The sequence below is a fragment of the Sus scrofa genome, chromosome 14, assembly GCF_054392235.1.
Source record: "Sus scrofa isolate SSC_HxYL_T2T_F1_AM1 chromosome 14, Sscrofa_HxYL_maternal_Yorkshire_Landrace_v2.0, whole genome shotgun sequence".
Classification (NCBI taxonomy): domain Eukaryota; kingdom Metazoa; phylum Chordata; class Mammalia; order Artiodactyla; family Suidae; genus Sus; species Sus scrofa.
In genome coordinates, this window is record NC_139396.1 from 156,916,364 (window position 1) to 156,936,113 (window position 19,750).

General features: G+C 40.3%; 1 protein-coding gene across 14 annotated transcripts in view; it reads left to right on the top strand.

Moving 5' to 3' along the window:
* ZRANB1 (zinc finger RANBP2-type containing 1) overlaps positions 1-19,750 on the top strand; it is a 75,368-nt gene that overhangs the window by 18,809 nt on the left and 36,809 nt on the right. For 6 of the 14 annotated variants that reach the window (XR_014827143.1, XM_084995842.1, XM_013983854.3 and 3 more), the window contains exon 2: positions 9,311-10,161. The exons of 2 other annotated variants lie outside the window; for them this stretch is intronic. Coding sequence is in view for 7 of the 12 variants with exons in the window: in XM_013983854.3 (XP_013839308.1) it covers positions 9,348-10,161 (814 nt within the window). In the remaining 5 variants the exon portion in view is untranslated. Of the gene's footprint in view, positions 1-3,008; positions 3,065-3,367; positions 3,486-7,645; positions 7,821-9,310; positions 10,162-19,750 lie in introns of those variants that run through there. 6 more of the 14 variants (XR_014827142.1, XM_084995844.1, XM_084995840.1 and 3 more) reach the window with 5 other exon arrangements.

Here is a 19,750-nt window from a genome sequence, read left to right on the forward strand (position 1 = left end):
ATATTCCATTGGTGTATATGGACCACACCTTCTGGATCCACTCCTCTGTCGATGGACATTTAGGTTGTTTCCATGTCTTGGCTATTGCAAATAGTGCTGCAATGAACATCGGAGTTCATGTGTCTTTGCAAGTCATGCTTTTCTCTGGATAGATGCCCAGGAGTGGGATTGCTGGATCAAAGGGTAGTTCTATGTTTAGTTTTCTGAGGCATCTCCATACTGCTTTCCACAGTGGTTGCACCAATTTACAATCCCACCAACAGTGTACTAGGGTTCCTTTTTCTCCACACCCTCTCCAGCACTTGCTGTTTGTAGACTTTTGGATGATGGCCATTCTGGCTGGTGTAAGGTGGTACCTCAGAGTGGTTTTGATTTGCATTTCTCTAAGAATGAGTGACGTTGAACATCTTTTCATGTGTTTCTTGGCCATCTGTTATAGTTTAAAGACAGGTTTGGTTGGAATGAAGTTAGATGTACTGGTTCTACTGGTAATTGCCCTAGTTAATTAAGGCATGTGCCAGTAAGGCCAAGGTCACCATGACAAATGTTCTGTTATTTTAACTAAATTTATTTTGTCCAGCTTGTCCAAACATTCTTGGGATGGGGCCTTAGCACGTATGTGTAGTTCCAACTTCCTCCTTAGATATAGGCGACATGGATAACAGTGATCTCTGTGTGGGAGGAAGGTCAGCATATTTTTGAAACACTGCTACTGATTCTTTTTTTTCTTAATAGATTTTATTGGATTATAGTTGACTTAATAAGTTGTGTTAGTTTTAGGCATATAACAGAGTAAATCAGTTATGCATACATATACGTATATCTTTTTTTTTTTTTTTTTTGTCTTTTGTCTTTTTTGTTGTTGTTTTGTTGTTGTTGTTGTTGTTGTTGCTATTTCTTGGGCCGCTCCCGCGGCATATGGAGGTTCCCAGGCTAGGGGTTGAATCGGAGCTGTAGCCACCGGCCTACGCCAGAGCCACAGCAACGCGGGATCCGAGCCGCGTCTGCCACCTACCCCACAGCTCACGGCAACGCTGGATCGTTAACCCACTGAGCAAGGCCAGGGATGAAACCCACAACCTCATGGTTCCTAGTCGGATTCGTTAACCCCTGCGCCACGACGGGAACTCCACGTATATCTTCTTCACATTCTTTTCACAGTACTGAGTAGATTATGCTGTGCTATATAGTAGGTCCTTGTTACCTGTTTATTTTTTATATAGTTCTGTGTATTTGTCAATCCCAACCCTCTAATTTATTCCTCCTGCGCCTCATTTCCCCTTTGGTAACCATGAATTTGGTTTCAAATCTTTGAATCTGTTTCTGTTTTGTCAGTTCTTTTGTATCATTTTTGTTAGATTCTACCTATTAGTGGGCTCATATATTTGTCTTTGACTTCACTTAGTATGATGATTTCTAAGTCTATCTATGTTGCTACAAATGGCATTATTTCATTCTTTTTTATGGCTGGTTTTCTGTTGTATATATATACTACATCTTCTTTATCCAGTCCTCTGTTGATGGACATTTAGGTTGCTTCCATGTCTTGGCTGTTGTAAATAGTGCTGCAGTGAACATTGGGGTGCATGTATCTTTTCAAATTTTCTGCAAATATAAGCCCAGGAGTAGATTACTGGATCATATGGTAGTGCTATATTATTTTTTTTTTTTAGGAACCTCCATACTCCTTAGTGGTTGGACCAGCATACATTCCCACCAATAGTGTATAAGAGTTCCCTTTTCTTTAGACCTTCTCCAGCATCTATTGTTTGTAGATTTTTTTGATGACGGCCATTCTGACTGGTGTGAGGTGATACCTCATTGTAGTTTTGATTTGCATTTCTCTAGTAATTAGTGATGTTGAGCATCATTTCATGTCTTTTTTGGCCACCTGTATGTCTTCTTTGGAGAAATGTCTATTTAGATCCTCTGCCCACTTTTTTGATGGGGTTATTTATTTATTTTTGATATCAAGCTGCATATGTTGTTTGTATATTTTGGAGATTTAATTCTTTGTCGGCCACGTCATTTGCAAATATTTTCTTCCGTGCTTTGGGTTTTCTTATCATTTTGTTTATGGTTTCCTTTGCTGTGCGGAAGCTTTTAGTTTAATCAGGTCCCATTTGTTTTTATTTTTTATTATTCTAGGAGGTGGATTAAGAAAGATTTTGCTGTGATTTATATCAGTGTGTTCTGCCTATGTTTTTTTCTCAGGTTTTTATAGTATCTGGTTTTATGTTTAGGTCTTTAATCCATTTTGAGTTTATTTTTGTGCATGGTGTTAGAGAGTGTTCTAGTTTCATTCTTTCACATGTAGCTGTCCAGTTTTTCCAGTACCATTTATTGAAGAGGCTGTCTTTTCTGTACTGTGTATTCTTGCTTCCTTTGTCGTAGATTAATTGACCATAGGTGAGTGGGTTTATTTCTGGGCTTTCTTGCTGCTCCACTGATCTATATTTCTGTGTTTGTGCCAGTGTCACACTGTTTTGATTACTGTAGCTTTGTATTAAAGTCTGTCTTCGGCTTCGTTTTTCTTTTTCCAGATTGCTTTGGTTATTCGGGGTCTTTTGTGTTTCCATACAAATTTAAACATTTTTTTTTGTCTAGTTCTTTGATAAATGCCATTGGTAGTTTGATAGGGATTTCGCTGAATCTGTAGATTGCCGTGGTGGTATGGTGTTGATCCTTCCCACCCAAGAGCACAGTACGTCTTTCCGTCTGTGTCCTCTTCAGTTTCCTTCATCAGTGTCTTACAGTTTTCAGCATACAGGGCTTTTGCTTCTTTAGGTAGGTTTATTCCTAGGTATTTTACTTTCTTTGATGTGATGGTAAATGAGATTGTTTCCTTGATTGCTCTTTTTGATCTTTCATTGTTGGTGTATAGGAATGCAAGTGATTTCTGTGTATTAATTTTGTATCCTGCAACTTTACCAAATTCATTGATAAGCTTTAGTAGAGTAGTATCATGTCATCTGCAGGCAGTAATGGTTTTCTCTCTTCTTTTCCAGTTTGGATTCCTTTCATTTCTTTTTCTTCTCTGATTGCCCGGCTGGGACTTCCAAAAGTATGTTGAATAAAAGTGGTGAGAGTGGACATTCTTATGTTGTTCCTGATCTTAGTGTTGAAGCTTTCAGCTTTTCACCACTGAGAGTGGTGTTAGCTCTGGGTTTGTCATTTCTGGCTGTTATTATGTTGAGGTAGGTTCCCTCTGTGCCCACTTTCTGGAGAGTTTTTTGTTTTTTGTTTTTTTTAATCAAAATTCAGTGTTGAATTTTTCTGCCTCTCTTGAGATGATCGTACAGTTTATATTCTTCAGTTTGTTGATGTGGTGTAGCACATTGATTGATTTGTGTATATTGAAGAATCCTTGCATCCCTGGGAAAGTTTTTGAAAGCCTGGCTACCTGATTAAAAACCGAGGGGAGGAAATGACATGAGGAAGACCACAACTTAGTGTTCTGGAGCCTGGCCTCGGGAGGGCATACAGTAAGTCCAGACGTTAATAATAAAAGTGAGGTTGCTTGGCGTGTACTCGAAATGATTTGAAAAACTTCACAAGAGAGCTGAAGTGTGAACTGGGCCTTAGAGGATGGGTAGGATTTGCCACAACTGTGTGTGTGTCTGTGGTGCCTGTTACTCTAAGGTAGTGCCGCCTTGTGTGTGTCACAGAGGGGTGGTGGTCCATGAATGAGTCTGGGGTACGCGTGGTTGTTTTTGTATTGGGGGAGAGTTGAGAGTTTATACTGCTACAGAAGAGCTTCAGAATGAGAGACTTGTTACTAGGAGGATTATTTTGGTAATCGTGAGCCGAATGGATTTAGAAAGGGAAGACGTGCTTCGGAGGCTATTATGGTAGCTCTGACCTGAACTGAGAAAGAGGTGATGGTCCCTGACATGGAAAGAAAAGAACTGATTGGACAGAAACCACCCGAGAGAATCTATGGGGAGAAGGCAGAATTTAAGATGAGTCTGAGTTCCTATGCTGGGTGCAGAAGCATTAGTGGAAACTGGAGAAGTCAGGCTAGGGGTTTGTTGTGAGAGGAAGATGAGGTTTAATGTAGGATGTGATAAGCTACTGGGGCCTTGAAATGAGGTCAGATTTGTAGATAGAGGGTTCATCGTATCATCAGTCTTCAGGGTTTTGTCCAAACCGGTTCTTCTTTCTTTTGACTGTTGTGAGGAAGACAGTGATGCAGAGAGATGCTGAGGAGAGAAGAGGAAATGACTGTGCAGGATTTTTGGCTTAAGAGTTGCGGGAAGTACTCTTGAGTTATATGAATACTGCAGTTCAGGATTACCTTACGGAGTTCCATTTGTGGCTCAGTGGGATAAGAACCTGACTGGCATCCGTGATGCAGGTTCGGTCCATGGCCTCCCTCAGTGGGTTAAGGATCTGGCATTGCTGCAAGCTTTGGAGTAGGTCCCAGATGCAGTCTGGATCTGGCATTGCTGTGGCTGTGGCATTGGCCTCAGCTGTAGCTCTGATTCAACCTCTAGCCTGTAAAGTGCCGTATGCTGCAGGTGCAGCCTTAAGAAGAAAAAAAAAAAAGAATTACCTTGTAATATTTTAATAGAACATGAAAATTCAGCATGGTTGGAATATTCTTCTAGATTTAGCTTTCATCTTTATTCCCCCTAAAATGCTTTCAGAGCATTTGTAAATTTCTAGAGATTGATGTTAATTAATATTTCTATCAATTTGTTAATAAATTAATACCTATTAACATTACTAATATTAATATTACTAAATATAGACTTATACTAATAAAGCTAATGCAAAACCTAGAAGACTGTCAGTCCATCCTTTGGATAACTGCTCATCATTTGAGACTAACTGGCAACTGAGCTTCTCTCAGATTGTTTCTCAAGGAATTTGTGCTTAGTGGGATCCTTTCACTTCTCTAGTTCTCCTTCATAAGGTATTAGTAGCTGGTTGGGTGAATTTGTAGTGTAACTACAGTTTTGAGGGAGTGACTTAAATGTAGATATATTCTGTAGTGTCAAGTAATGCTTCACAAGCACGGTCTAATTAATTCATTACTAAACATGATAGTATAAAAAGTGTTCATTTATGAACCTTTCCCTTGCTGTTAATCTGTACACCATAATACTTATGCTTTTATTATTGTTTGAGTTGGAGAGTATATAACCAAAGGCGGTTGTGAATTTATTTATTTATTTATTTTTTATGCTGCTTTTTAGGGCCTCATGTACTGCATATGGAAATTCCCAGGCTAGGGGTCGCATTGGAGCTGCAGCTGCTAGCCTACAGCACAGCCACAGACAGCAACACAAGATCCCAGCTGCATCTTCATCCCATACCAAGTTCATGGCAATGCCAGATCCTTAACCCACTGGGCGAGGCCAGGGATCAAACCCGCATCCTCATGGATACTAGGTGGGTTCATTACTGCTGAGCCACAATGGGAATTCCAAAAGCAATTATGAATTTAATACTGGAAAATGTTGACATATTTGGAGACATTATTCAGTCTGTCTCCAGGTAGAATTTGATGTGCAGTTAGATTCATGGACTCTGGTCCACAGGGTGGGAACTGCTGATATTACGTTTGAACCAAAGAATATTGTTTTAAGAGAAGCAGTTGTGTCTAGCTCCCCTTAAAGAAGATTCTTATTACACAGATTTTGTTGTTGCTGTGTGTACTGATTAACTGAAGTATGATATACTTAGGATTTGGAAATCTGTATTTTATGCAGAATTAGTCTTGTAAATTAAGTCTTTTTGGATATATGAATATATGTTAACTCGGAAAGATATTTAGTAAGGGTTTTATTTCAGTGTATAGTGTTAAGTCTCAAGCTGGCTGCTGATAAGAGTCATTTCATGTTCTTTTGGGGATGTTTTGACATCTGGTAGAAGAAGTGTACTTAGTGTTAACTTCATTTCAGTAATGCAAAATCAGGTAGTTGAACTGATGTTGTCTTTGCTGTTCTGTCCCATTTACTGATTACCACAGATACAGACGGCTCTCAGATAATCCTCGCCAGTGAATTTCAGCTGTCAGTTAGGAAAACCAATATTCCTGCAAAGTCTCAATGCCCATGGGGTGGATACTGTATATACCATTATCTAATGTAATTCACTTTTAACTCAAAACTCTTGAGCTTGGTTTTGGTACTGCTTAATTACCTAAATTTGGGGGAGGGTTAGGCTATTTACCAGGCATATATAATCATGTTGTTTTTTTTTTTTTCTTTCTTTTCTTTTTTCTTTTTTTTTTTAGGACCACACTAGCATCCTTTGGAGGTTCCCAGGCTTAGGGTCGAATTGGAGCTGTTGCTGCCGGCCTACGCCAGAGCCGCAGCCACACCAGATCCTTAACCCACTGAGTGAGGCCAGGGATCGAACCGCAACCTCATAGTTCCTAATCAGATTCGTTTCCACTGTGCCATGATGGGAACTCCTAAATGATTTTTAATGGCAGATCTTTTTGTTTATTTTTTTTGTCAGACGTGGACAATTTAAGTATGTTATGCTGACGCATTAATTCCACGAAGATTAGCTAAGATAACATAAGGCCACAGATGGCTTAGTTGAACCTGCATCAGAGTAAGACTTATCAAAGCAGGCATGACTTTTTGCATGTGAATATTTTAAATGAAATACTGAAATTACTAACAAAAATACCGAAATTACTTACAGTATGGCCCAGATATAGTCATCATTTTCATTTGTTCTTGTCATAAATTTCTGCTTGCTCATTTTAATTTTTAGTAGCATGAGCAAGTAATTTATGTATGTGTCATTTCTGAGAAACTATAGGAAAAAACTGCCTAATGAATATGAAAGTTGCCCTTTGATCTCGATTGTCCATCTTATGGATTAGAGTCTTTGCCCTCCCGCACACTTTTGGATTGCTGTCAGATTGTGTGTAATCGGTGTGTACAAACTAAAAATCTAAACAGAGGGAGTTCCCACTGTGGCTCAGTGTTAATGAACTGACTGTGTATCCATGACAGCGTGGGTTCAATCCCTGGGCCCACTCAGTGGGTTAAGGATCTGGTGTTGCTGTGGCTCTGGCATAGGTCACATAACATGGCTTGGATCTGGCGTTGCTGTGGCTGTGGTGTAGGCTGGCAGCTGCAATTCTGATTTGACCCCTAGCCTGGGAACTTCCGTATGCCACGGGTATGGCCCAAAGAAAAAAAAAAGTCTAATCAGCTAAAATTACCTAGTTTAGAGAAAAATACAGTTGCTGAAAGAGAAAAAGTCTTTAAAGTTAAATATAAGCAGGTTTGTTTTTTTTTGTTTGTTTGTTTGTTTTTGTTTGTTTGTTTTTTTGCTTTTTCTGTTTATTTGGTTTGTATCACCTTTCCCCCTTAAATAGTAACAAGCAGTACAGGTAGGAATTGACTTGTTAGCACTACCAACTTAAAGTTAATGATAATGTTAGCGTACCACACGCATGTTTAAGGTTTCATGGGAAAATATCTTTCCTGTGTCTCATTTGACCAGTCCAATCAGTTAGCTCATATATTGTGTTAGATTAAACTAAATAATAGTAGTCATTATTAAATGAGTAGGATTAAAATAGAGCATTTATTAAAATACAGCCTTTAAAAAAAAATACTTGTGGATAAAGTAGTAGGCTTTAAGTGAAATTCAGTTTTGGTCTCCTTTGCAGGAATAGCTATTCACAGTCATACAGAACCACTTATCACGTTTTGCAGTGTCACCTGAGGAAGTCAGAATCTGAGCCCGCATGAAGACTGAATCTTGTCTTTGGTCTGATTTGTAAACTGTACCTTTATTCTAACCATGTACAAGGTGGAGGTTATAGCATGGAAACTAAAATCTTAGTAAGTGTGATTTTTATTTTAGCTATTAAGTAGTAAGCCTTTCTTAGAGTGAATCTGTCCTTTTAACAAAGTTAACGCCATCAGTGGGGTGAGAACTTGGCAAGTAGGGACATAATAATACTCTTAAACAGTGAAAGATTTTGGAGTTCTCACTGTGGCTCAGTGGGCATCAGTGGTGTCCCTGGAGTGCTAGGACGCAGGTTCAGTCCCCAGCTGGGCACAGTTGGTTAAGGATCCAGTGTTGCTGCAGCTATGGTTGGTGTAGGTCACAACTGCAGCTCAGATCCGATCCCTGGCCCAGGTACTTGATATGCCACGGGCAGATGATAATTTTTGAAAAAAGAAAAAAAAAGTGAAAGTTTTCTTTCCAGGTTCAGGAAAAATCCCTGAGAAACAGAAGGAAAAGCTTCTATTACTCTGCCTAAAATTTCTTTCACTTTTCTGATTACAAATATGTGGTGGAATGATGCTAATTTAGTTGAGCAGAAGGGACTGAAGAAAATGGGGAGGCTGGCTTTAGTGTCCAGTGTCTAAATTCAGGCCTTTAAAAAATCATTATTAAATTTGCTCTGCAAGGTACTTCATTTATAAAGTAGTTATCATTAAAATAATAAAGTCTTCATTGTAGTATAGTGTTAGTACGCCCAGTATACTAGCAACCTTTTAAATAGTGAATGTATTTTTAATGTGAATTGAACTTTGAGTATGTTTTGAGTATAAGTGTTCAAAACTATATTGATCATACTAGTTGTTAGATCTCAGGGATGTCTCATGAATTGATTGTCCCAAGTATAGGTGTTGTGCAGTTTTTATTTTTTTGTGCTCTAGACAGAACAAGACTTTGAGGTTATAGGCTTTCAAGGAACTTTATCTCCATTACTTTGTTAAAATTGTAAGGATTATTTCTCGACATCTTTCTTTTCTACCTTTGTTTATTAAAAGCACTGGCTAATTAGCACATCTAGGCTCCTTTTCTTTCTTAGCAAGAATGATAAAATTGACTTTGATCTTTTCAATTCTTTAGTGAATCAAACATTGTGATATTATACCTAGATAGCATAATAATCTATATTGTTCATAATTTGGGACTGGGTTATGTGTTTCAGATATTTGGTTTGTGTTCTGTCCCTTCCCTTTGCATTTTTTAACAATTGGTTATTTTTCTAATTTGATGGTGATGTTCTGGCTGAAATTAAACATTTCTGTTAGAAGCTTGCTGATTTAATCTCCTTCCTTCTTAGAACAAACATCCCTTTATCTTTTGCCTATCTCTCTTGCATTTAATACAGTTGGATTTTTCTTTGGGAACTTATCTCTGGTGTCTCCATGGAAATAAAAAAGTAAAAAGGTGTTCAGCATGAAATGTTACATGCGTCTTTTGAGAAATTGATGTTTTGTAAGTTGAGGAGGACTTTTATATTTTGGGCATATTTTCAGATGTGGAATTAATGTAGTTACTGTTTTAATAACCATGTCCTAATTATTTATAGCTTCCTGCCTGACATAACTCACTTCAAGAAGTGCACAATGTCAGAACGTGGAATTAAGTGGGCTTGTGAGTATTGTACGTATGAAAACTGGCCATCTGCAATCAAGTGTACTATGTGTCGTGCCCAGAGACCCAGTGGAACAATTATTACAGAAGATCCATTTAAAAGTGGTTCAAGTGATGTTGGTAGAGACTGGGATCCTTCCAGCACCGAAGGAGGAAGTAGTCCTTTGATATGTCCAGACTCTAGTGCAAGACCAAGGGTTAAGTCTTCGTACAGCATGGAGAATGCAAATAAATGGTCGTGTCACATGTGCACATATTTGAACTGGCCAAGAGCAATCAGATGCACTCAGTGCTTATCCCAGCGTAGGACCAGGAGTCCCACAGAATCTCCTCAATCCTCAGGATCTGGCTCAAGACCAGTTGCTTTTTCTGTTGATCCTTGTGAGGAATACAATGATAGAAATAAACTGAACACAAGGACCCAGCATTGGACTTGTTCTATTTGCACGTATGAAAACTGGGCCAAAGCAAAAAAATGCGTTGTTTGTGATCATCCCAGACCTAATAATATTGAAGCAATCGAGTTGGCAGAGACTGAAGAGGCTTCTTCAATAATAAATGAGCAAGACAGAGCTCGATGGAGAGGAAGCTGTAGCAGTGGCAACAGCCAAAGAAGATCTCCGCCTACTACGAAACGGGACTCTGAGATGAAAATGGATTTTCAGAGGATCGAACTGGCTGGTGCTGTTGGCAGCAAGGAGGAACTTGAAGTGGACTTCAAAAAACTAAAGCAAATTAAAAACAGGATGAAAAAGACTGATTGGCTATTCCTTAATGCTTGTGTGGGTAAGTTTCTGCATTTTTTTGAATGAAATGGGAAAAGCTATTAAGAATGATACAATAGATACAAAGAAGGTCAATATTATTTAGCATTGTAGTTCACTCAGCATGACAGCTAAACTTGCGGTATGCATACATAAAAGTCTCTGTATTTGTGATCTTGTCATAACTTTGTCCTGAATTACCTCCCATTTCATTGTGCATGTGTCTCTCCATCATTAGGGAGAAAAACTTGTAAGGTTAAAGCAAAGTTTTGTACAGATCAGTAGTAAAATACATACCTGAAGTTTAAAGCTGCTACTGGATTTATTGTAACAAGACGTGACTGAGGAACACCAGCTGCTGCTTCAGAGTGTTTGTAAACAGTGTGAGCATCTTGTGATGATAGAAGCTTTAGTCAGATGTTAAAAATATCACAAAAATGTGTGACTCGAAGAAGTTAAATAAACATAACATTGACCTTGAAAATGCTGGTATTAATTTAACATGAATGCCTTGTAGTGAATATTTGCAAACTTTATGAAACTGATTTCACGTGGCCAGCTAATTCCATAGTTCAGATTATGACTTGAGTGTGTTGTGTTTTAGTGCTTTTCTAAGAAAATTCTGGATATTGGTCCCAGTTACTGGGTCAGAGCTGTTTAGGGACAAAGACATGTGAGAACAGGGTTTTTCCCTCCAGTTATTGACCCTGTGAGATAATTATTTGTGATGTAAACTACAAAAGCAGTTATTTGACTCCTCTCTGTCTTCCTTCCTCTCTTTCTCTTTCTTGCTTGCTTGCTTCTTTCTGCGTAGGTTAGCTATTTGAATTATATAATTTAAATTGGATAGGGTGCTTACTTTGACATTTAGTTTTGTAAACTTTTTGAGTGACTTCTAAAGTTAAATCGTGTGTGGAACAATAGCTAAGCCTTAATAATGGCTTAACTGCGTATATGTACTTTTTTCTCCAGTACTAATTTCTTTTACTTTTCCTCTGAATATAGCCCCAAGAATATGAAATAGCTAACTATATGCACCTGCAAGTCCTAAGAGTAGATTTCAGGAAATTTCAAGTTTTTTGTTTGTTTTGCCCTGGGGAAAAATAAAATAAAATAAAATTAAAATCCCAGCATATGAGCCCATCTGAACATCAGACACAGCAGATACTTAGTAACTCTTAGCTCCAGTTTTCTCCTGTCCTGAGGACAGAGGCTGAAAGCACACTGAGTTGTCCTTCTGCTGTCTGTGCTGTCTCATTACATCCCGTGGATTTGTTGTTGTTGTTAAACCTCAGGAGATGCAAAAGTGTTTTATTTATTACGAATTTTGAAAAATTTAGGTCAAGTTCACACAACATAAAGTTCGCCATTTTTAAACTGAACGGTTTAGTGGCGTTTGGTGCTCCCCAGTGTGGCACAGCCCCTCTGTCTAGTTCCGAAACAGTTGCCTCGCCCAAAGGAAACCCTGTGCCCGTTGAAGCTGTTGCTCCACATCCTTTCCCCCGAGTCCCTGGTAATTACTAGTCTGCTTCTGTTTCAGTGGGTAGACCTATTCCGGGCATCCCCTGTAAATGGACTCTTCTAATATGGGATCTTTTGTGTCGGGGTGTGGGTGTCCATTAGTGATCTGTATGCCTTTTGGAACACTCTTCAAACCGCTGTGCAGGCGGCAGTGTACCATGTATATGTTAGTTATGTGGTGGTGGTGTAGTGTGCATAAGTTTATAGAGGGCAGTGCATCCTAGCCTCTTGGGGCCATGGAGTCTTTCGAGAGCAGAGGTTCGCTGTTTCTTCAAGTTAGTGGATCTCACGACGAGAACTCCTGCTTTGACACACGCAAGTTAGACCAGTCAGTGTAACTTTGTCTTTATGACTATTATTTCTTGTCGTCTTGTCTACTGTGTCTGCTTGGTGCTGCCTTTATTTCTTTCCATAAATCTACTTTTGGATAACCATCCTTGTATCTCTGTGCCTTCTAATAGCAGAACAAAAACTCCTCCCAGTAGGACTAATGCTGGATTTAGTCTTGTTTCATTTACAAAACAGTTTCTTTGTCATTAAGTCCTCATTCCCACCCACTCTAGAGTTTCTGGGTTCTTAGGGCCAAGGATTGATAGTATTTGGTGCTTGCTAATGTGGATTCTGTCTTTCCTATCAGCAAATATTTTTGGCTATTCACTACATAATATAGTTCTGAACTGTTAGATGAAAGATTGTAGCCCTGTCTTTATTGGGCAGTCACGTGATTTGTAAATGTCACTGAAATACGTTAAAAACTTTGTTTTAGTTGTTTGCATTGTGTTGAATTAGTTAACAGAAGTCTGCATATATTGAAAATTAATCTTCTCTCTTTCTGTCTGCCTGTGCTTTCCAGTTTTCATTAGATATGGTATATTATAGCTTATCAATGTTAGACATGGGAAAAAACCATCTTAGCACTAGCTTTGCCAGAGTTTATGCTGGAAGAATTATCTCCAAAGTATATACACTAAGTGTAAAATGTATACTGCATATAAAATTCATCTTAAGTGTAAAATGTAAGTCTTCCCTATTTGGAATTGAAATAAAAAATCTCAACCTGAGGCCGGCTTGGTAGCTGGTAAAATGGGAATGAGGAAGAGTCAGTATTGAGAAGGCAAAAGCAAGCTAAAGCTTCCACAGTATTAAGTCGATATCTTTTACATGACTGTGGGTATAAGTTTCCCATAAGCCATATTATCTTAAGTGGTGAGAGGATGTTGGGGACAGCAGTGCCAAAACCTGACACTGGTAAAATTGGAGTCTGGGGTGGGGACCAAAGTGGTAGAGGCAGAGGTGTGAATTCAGATGTGCAGTTGTCTCTGGGATGTCTGCACCTTGGTGCCACATCATTTTTTGGGAGGTCATGTCAGCGCTAGTCATGGTCTAGCTTTCGAACTGGCTCGATGATACTGTACCCGGAGAATAGGGCAGCGCCAACACCGTCTTAGTTTAGTTTATGGAATCAGTTGTCCTTTAGAAGAGCATTTAAATTTGTGACCCTAAATTGATTCCTTGAAAAGATACAGTATCAGATAAAAATCTCAAATCTATGTAATAACTTCTTGTATTCCTGAACCCTAGACTTTTTATATCTAACTGCTGCCTAGACGACATCTTCGCTTGAATATATAATAATTTCAAACTCATTGAGGCTAAAACTGAACTGGTCTCTCCTCAAAACCATTTTCTCCCTCTGCCATCATGGTTAATGGCAAGTTCATTGCTCATTTGCCGTGTTCAGAACCTTGGTCATCCTTGATTTTCCTCTTACGTGCCATTCTCCTTCCTTCCTTCCTTCCTTCCTTTCTTTCTTTTCTTTCTTTTCTTTCTTTCTTTCTTTCTTTCTCCTTTTTACGGTTGCACTTTTGGACCCGGGGTTGAATTAGAGCTGCAGCTGCCAGCCTACACCATAGCCACATCCGAGCCATATCTGCAGTCTTTGCCACAGGTTGTGGCAATGCCAGATCCTTAACCCACTGAGCGAGGCCAGCGATTGAACCCATATCTTCATGGAGGCCAGTTGGGTTCTTAACCCTCTGAGCCACCGCGGTAACTCCTTACATGCCATTTCTATTGACTCTCTCTTCAAAATACATCCAGAATTTGGCCACCTCTTGCCACCCTTGTCCAAGCCGTGATCCCCTCTTTGCCTTTGTCCTCCTTTATAAACTGTTCCCTGAATAGGAGCTGCTCTTCTAAAACTGCTCAGAGCCCTCCAGTGATTCCCTGGGTTGGTCAGAGTAAAGTCAGTTTTATCGGCGCTCTCTGTTCTCTGTCCCACATCTGCTTTCCCCAATTTTATTTACTTCTTATTTTCTATTTGTCTTTTTAGGGCTGTACCTGTGGCATATGGAGGTTCCCCAGGCTAGGGGTCCAGTTGGAGCTGCAGCTGCTGGCCTACACCACAGCCACAGCAACTCCAGATCCAAGCTGTGTCTGCGACCTACACCACAGCTCAGGCAATGCTGGATCCTTAACCCACTGAGCAAGGCCAGGGATCGAACCCTCAACCTCGTGGTTCCTAGTCAGATTTGTTTCCTTTGCGCCAGGACAGGAACACCTGCTTTCCACATTTTTATTTATCTTTTATTTTTTAAATTACTTAATGAATTTTATTACGTTTATAGGTGTACAACAACTGTTTTCTCCATTTTTGCGCATGCGAGCACGTGTGCGCGCCGCGCGCGCGCGCGCGCACACACACACACACACACACACACACTCACACACACGAGTTTTCCTCTGACCTCCTTTATTGCTCTCCACCTCCCTCATTCACTCCAGCCGCTCCAGCCATCTTTTCTGTGAAGACGCTCAGGCCTTTGCAGCAGCTCTTTGCTCTGCTGGATTGTTTTCTCTATATGCAGGATTAGCTAATTTACTTCATTTAGTTCCTTTCTTACCTATCACCTTCCCTCTGAGGGCTCCCTGTCACTGCACCTAAAATCTCAGCCCTGTCCAGGACTCTCTTCCTCCAATTTTAATTTTCTCCGCAACTCCAGTCACTATCTAAAACACTTAGTAGAAGGCATCTTATCAGTCTCTTAGCATTTGAGCTTTATCAAGGCTGGGAATTTTGTCTGTTTTGTTCACAGCTGTATCCTAGTATCTAAAACAGTGCCTGATACGTAGCAGGCATTCAGATTTTTGTTAAACCAATCTGTGAATAAACTTCTATCGAAATTGGGATCTGAACAAATAGACCTTTCTACAAATAGAGCTTTTTGCTTCTCTTCTGAATTTCTAGATTGTTTGTTTGTTTTTAGGGCTGCACCCACGGCATATTGAGGTTCCCAAGCTAGGGGTCAAATCAGAGCTGCAGCTGCTGGCCTACACCACAGCCACAGCAACACTAGATCTGAGCTGTGTCTGAGACCTACACCACAACTCATGGCAACACCGGATCCTTAACCCACCGGATCCTTAAGCTGCACCACACCAGGAACTCCTGAATTTCTAGATTTTTTTCTTTCTTTTTAGCTTTCCATACTTTTCACCTTTTAGTCTACCCCCCAGGCTTGGCTCGTTGGGGAGCCAGCTTGACTTCTCCCTGTCCGGCGAAGACAGAGCAAGTCGGTCCTGTAGGGTCTCATTGGAAAGAGCAGGGAGTCCTCAGTCGTTATCACCAGGCAGTCTGTGGATGCGAAAAGTCTGAAGTCAAATTTCTTTATATTTAACTTCTCTATCTTCCTACCTTTTTGATGAGTATTTGGTAATTGATGGATATATAAAGGAAGAAACTCATTCTTTGTGTTTGCTATACCTAGAGTCCTAAATCAAATAAAATTTTTTACTTGAAAAATTTTTATTCAGTTGTCACTGGACCACTTGCTTCCTATTTGGCATTTTACCTTAGAAGCTGCATCTTTCTTACATTTGGCTAGTCTGGTGACTCTGCTAACGAGGATGAGAAGGATTTGAGATTGGCGGGCAGTGGGAGGGAGTGCAGTCAAAGGCATGGGGGAAGGAGTCATGCCTGTGTGACAAGTGCATGTTGAAACTGGGGTTTTTGTGCTGAAACGTTCAGTTGCCTCATGACAATGGCATTTTAGAGAATTATAGAGAACATAGGCATTAGTAACACCTTCTGCCACTCCCGCGCTTTGGGGTGACCTGCAGTGTTTACTGATGTACCCTGTTGAGAATCACTGACTTAGGAGCTCAAGCAGAATCTCGTTATTAAGGAGCATGTTGAAATGGGATCTTGAGGATTATATTCTTATTACTGAGCAAAATTTTCATGTTCTAAAAATTTTTATGATACTTTAAAACACAGGAAATAAATTAGACTTAACTTTTTCTTGCAAGTTGTCTACAAAAATATTGTTGTATTTGATATAGTGTCTCCACCTTTCTCATAACTTAATTGTGTTGAAAATGAGTAGTTGGGGCAGTTATTTTCCATATTGATGCCAATTATATCTCGGCCCCCTTGCTGGAAACCTGTATACGGTGTCGTGTATGTACTCCAGAGTGTCAGATGTAACTGAAAAGATGTAAGTCTCGCATTAAATATGTCAGAGTGCATTTGTACACTTGTTTTGCTTTCACTAACCTTTCCTCATTTTAACAAAAATTAGCAAAAAGTTCTCTTTATTTTGGCGTTGATATTAAATGTTATGTATATGGATGGTTTTTCTCTAGGATGTAAACCGTTAAGATTGTTATTAGTATTATTTTTCTTCTTGTGAAAAAGGGTTTCCAGACCCAGTTCCGACATGGGTGTATGTGAACTTCCTCACACCATCAGGCAGTTCTCAGATACCACTAGGGTGTCCGAGAATTCAGTCCTGGCACAACCCAGAGGCAGAATTGGATTCCCCAGGTAGGGGCTTAGCCCCACAAGACTCCCTCCACTTAGATGTCAGTCACAAGTCCAGGTTGTGAACTGGTACTTCTGACTGGCTGTAAATCAGAGGTTCCCACAGCTCCTGCCTTGGGCTTGGCTGATCTGCTAGAACACCTGCCATAACTCAGAGAAGCAGTTTAATTACTGGATTACTGGTTCATTATAAAAAGATATGCTGAAGGATATAGATGGACGTCTACATGGAAGAGACGTAGAGGGCAGGGTGTGAGGAAAGGGCACGGAGCTTCCGTGACGCTCTTGCCACGGGTGCTGCTCTCCTCACGACTCTGTGTTCACCAGCCTGGAAGCTCTCCAAACCCTGTCCTTTTGGGGTTTTATGGTGGCCTCATTACTTGAGCATGGTTGATTAAATCATTGGCCACTGGCGATTGGTCCACCTCCAGCCCCCTCCCTGGAGGTTGGGGTGGTGTAGGAGGTAGGGCTGAAAGCCCCAACCCTCTAATCATGTGGCTGATTCCTCTGGCACCCAGCCTCTACCCTGTGGTGGGATCTAAAAGTCACCTTCCCTGGAGTATTTTAGGACCTGAGGACCAGAGACCAAATATTATCCCACCACTTTCATCATTCCAGAAATTCTTTTTTTTTTTAAATTTTTTTTTATTTTTTTATTTTTTTTTCTTTTCCCACTGTACAGCAAGGGGGTCAGGTTATCCTTACATGTATACATTGCAATTACAGTTTTTCCCCCACCCTTTCTTCTGTTGCAACATGAGTATCTAGACATAGTTCTCCAGAAATTCTAAAGGTTTGGAAGTTGTGAGCGAGAAACTGTCAGTCAAGATCACACACACGCACACGTGCATGTGTGTGTGTGTGTGTGTGTGTGTAATATATATTTGGCTATCTGAATGATGATTTTTCCTATAAAGTATTGTATCTAGAAAAACAAATCTCTTGCAAGATATAATCTTCTACAGTTAGCTTTTCTAATTCCTAGTTTTGAGATACAGCGTCTGGTCAGATGAAAGGAGTGTTGTGCAGTAACCCAAACAAAATTAACTTCGATGGAAGAAAAAGTCGGAGTTCCTGTTGTGGCGCAGCAGAAACGAATCCGACTAGGAACAATGAGGTTGAAGGTTTGATCCCTGGCCTTGCTCAGTGGGTTAAGGAATCCGGCATTGCCATGAGCTGTGATGTAGGTTGCAGACACGGCTCGGATCCCGTGTTGCTGTGGCTCTAGCGTAGGCCAGCAGTGGTAGCTCCAGTTGGACCCCTAGCTTGGGAACCTCCATGTGCCGAAAGTGTGGCCCTAAAAAGACAAAAAAAAAAAAAAAGAATAAAGAAAAAGAAAAAGTCTTGTAGGATTAGTTTTTGAGAGAAGATAATACTGTGTACTGGACCAATAGTAAGAAATGATACCAGTGAAATGTTACCAAGAAAATTACCACATCAGAACAGTAAAGGAAATCCTTAACATAAGACACAATGGTGATTTTATCCATTTATGCAGAAGTCATTGTGGCTGACTTTTTAACTTTAGAGGAAACTCAGAGCATATACATTATTGTAAAGAAAAAAAAAATGGAGTTCCCATCGTGGCTCAGTGGTTAATGAATCTCACTAGCATCCATGAGGAAGCAGGTTTGATCTCTGGCCTTGCTCCGTGGGTCAGGGATCTGGCGTTGTTGCCGTGAGATGTGATGTAGGTTGCAGATGAGGCTTAGATCCCGCCTTGCTGTGGCTGTGGTGTAGACCAGCAGCTATGGCTCCGATTCGACCCCTACCTGGGAACCTCCATATGCTGCAGATACAGCTCTGAAAAGACAAAGAAAAAAAAGAAGAAGCTTCTGTTTTCTAGTTCAGTAAGTATTCCTTAACCTTGAAAATCATTAATTTTCGTCTCAGAGGTATTCTATTGATAACTTGTCTGAAAAAAACAGAATATTAAGTATCTTGAAAAATACAATATTGATGAATTAGTGTCCAAATTTGTAAAAAAATTTTTTTGGCTGTGCCCACAGCAGGTAAAAGTTCATGGGTCAGGGATCAAACCCATGCCAGAACAGTGACAACATCAGATCCTTAACCTGCTGAGCACTAGGGAACTCCCAAATTTGTATTTTTCCTTGCCCAAGACTTGAGTTCCTTATAGGCACTTCTTCCCACCCAGTTTGGATTTTCTCTGGTTCACATGACTGATGTAAATACTGTGGCCAGCAGAATAATGCCCTCTGCCCCACCCCCCACATGTCTAAATCCTAATCCCCAGTATCTATGAACATGCTGCTTTACATGGTAAAAGAGATTTTGCAGAAATAATCACGGACTTTGAGAGGGAGGGATTAGCCCAGATCGTCCAGGTGGGCCCAGTGTAATCACGTGGATCTTTGATCAGTGAAGGAGAGAGGTGGGAGAACGAGTCACAGAAGACCAGACAGTGGAGCAGCAGAGGTTTTAGCCATGTGGGGCCGTGAGCTAAGGAAAGTGGGCAGCTGCTAGAAGCTTGAAAGGGCCGAGCTCCCCTAGAACCTCCCTGTGGAGTGCACTTTGATTTTAGCCCAGTGAGACCCATGTGGAACTTCTGACCTCTCTCGAATCTTAAGACACAAAATTTGTACAGTTTTAAGTCACCAAATTTGTAGGAATTTATTAGCAGCAAATAATAGGAAAATAATAGAAATAACATTTTAGAAAACTTAATGAGAGTTCCATTGTGGCTAAGCGGGTTACGAACCTGACTAATAATCCATGAGGATGTGGGTTCGATCCCTGGCCTTATTCAGTGGGCTAAGGATCCGGTGTTGCTGTGAGCTGTGGTGTAGGTTGCAGACCTGGCTCAGATCTGGCATTGCTGTGGCTGTGGTGTAGGCTGGCAGCTGCAGCTCCAATTTGACCCCTAGCCTGGGAACTTCCATATGATGCAGTTTCGGCCCTGAATAGCAAAAAACCAAAAACTAAAAAACAGAAACCCTTCAAATAGCATCTTAATCTGACAGTTTCAGCAAAATTAACCTTCACTGGTTCAGTGACAAAACTAGAGTTGCTGTTTTATTATATAATGGTAGAATTGAGGCAGAGAGAGGCTTACTGACTTGCTGGATTTGATGTAGCCATGTTGTTATCCTTTTCTGGTCATAGGTGGTATGTGTTTGTAAAGAAAAACTCTGTGTGTGTGTGTGTGTGTGTGTGTGTGTGTAAATCCCAAACCAAGGTATTCTCAGCTCCTCCAGACACCAACAGGACAAGTTAGAATTCAAGACATTCTTTTTCTGTCTCCCTG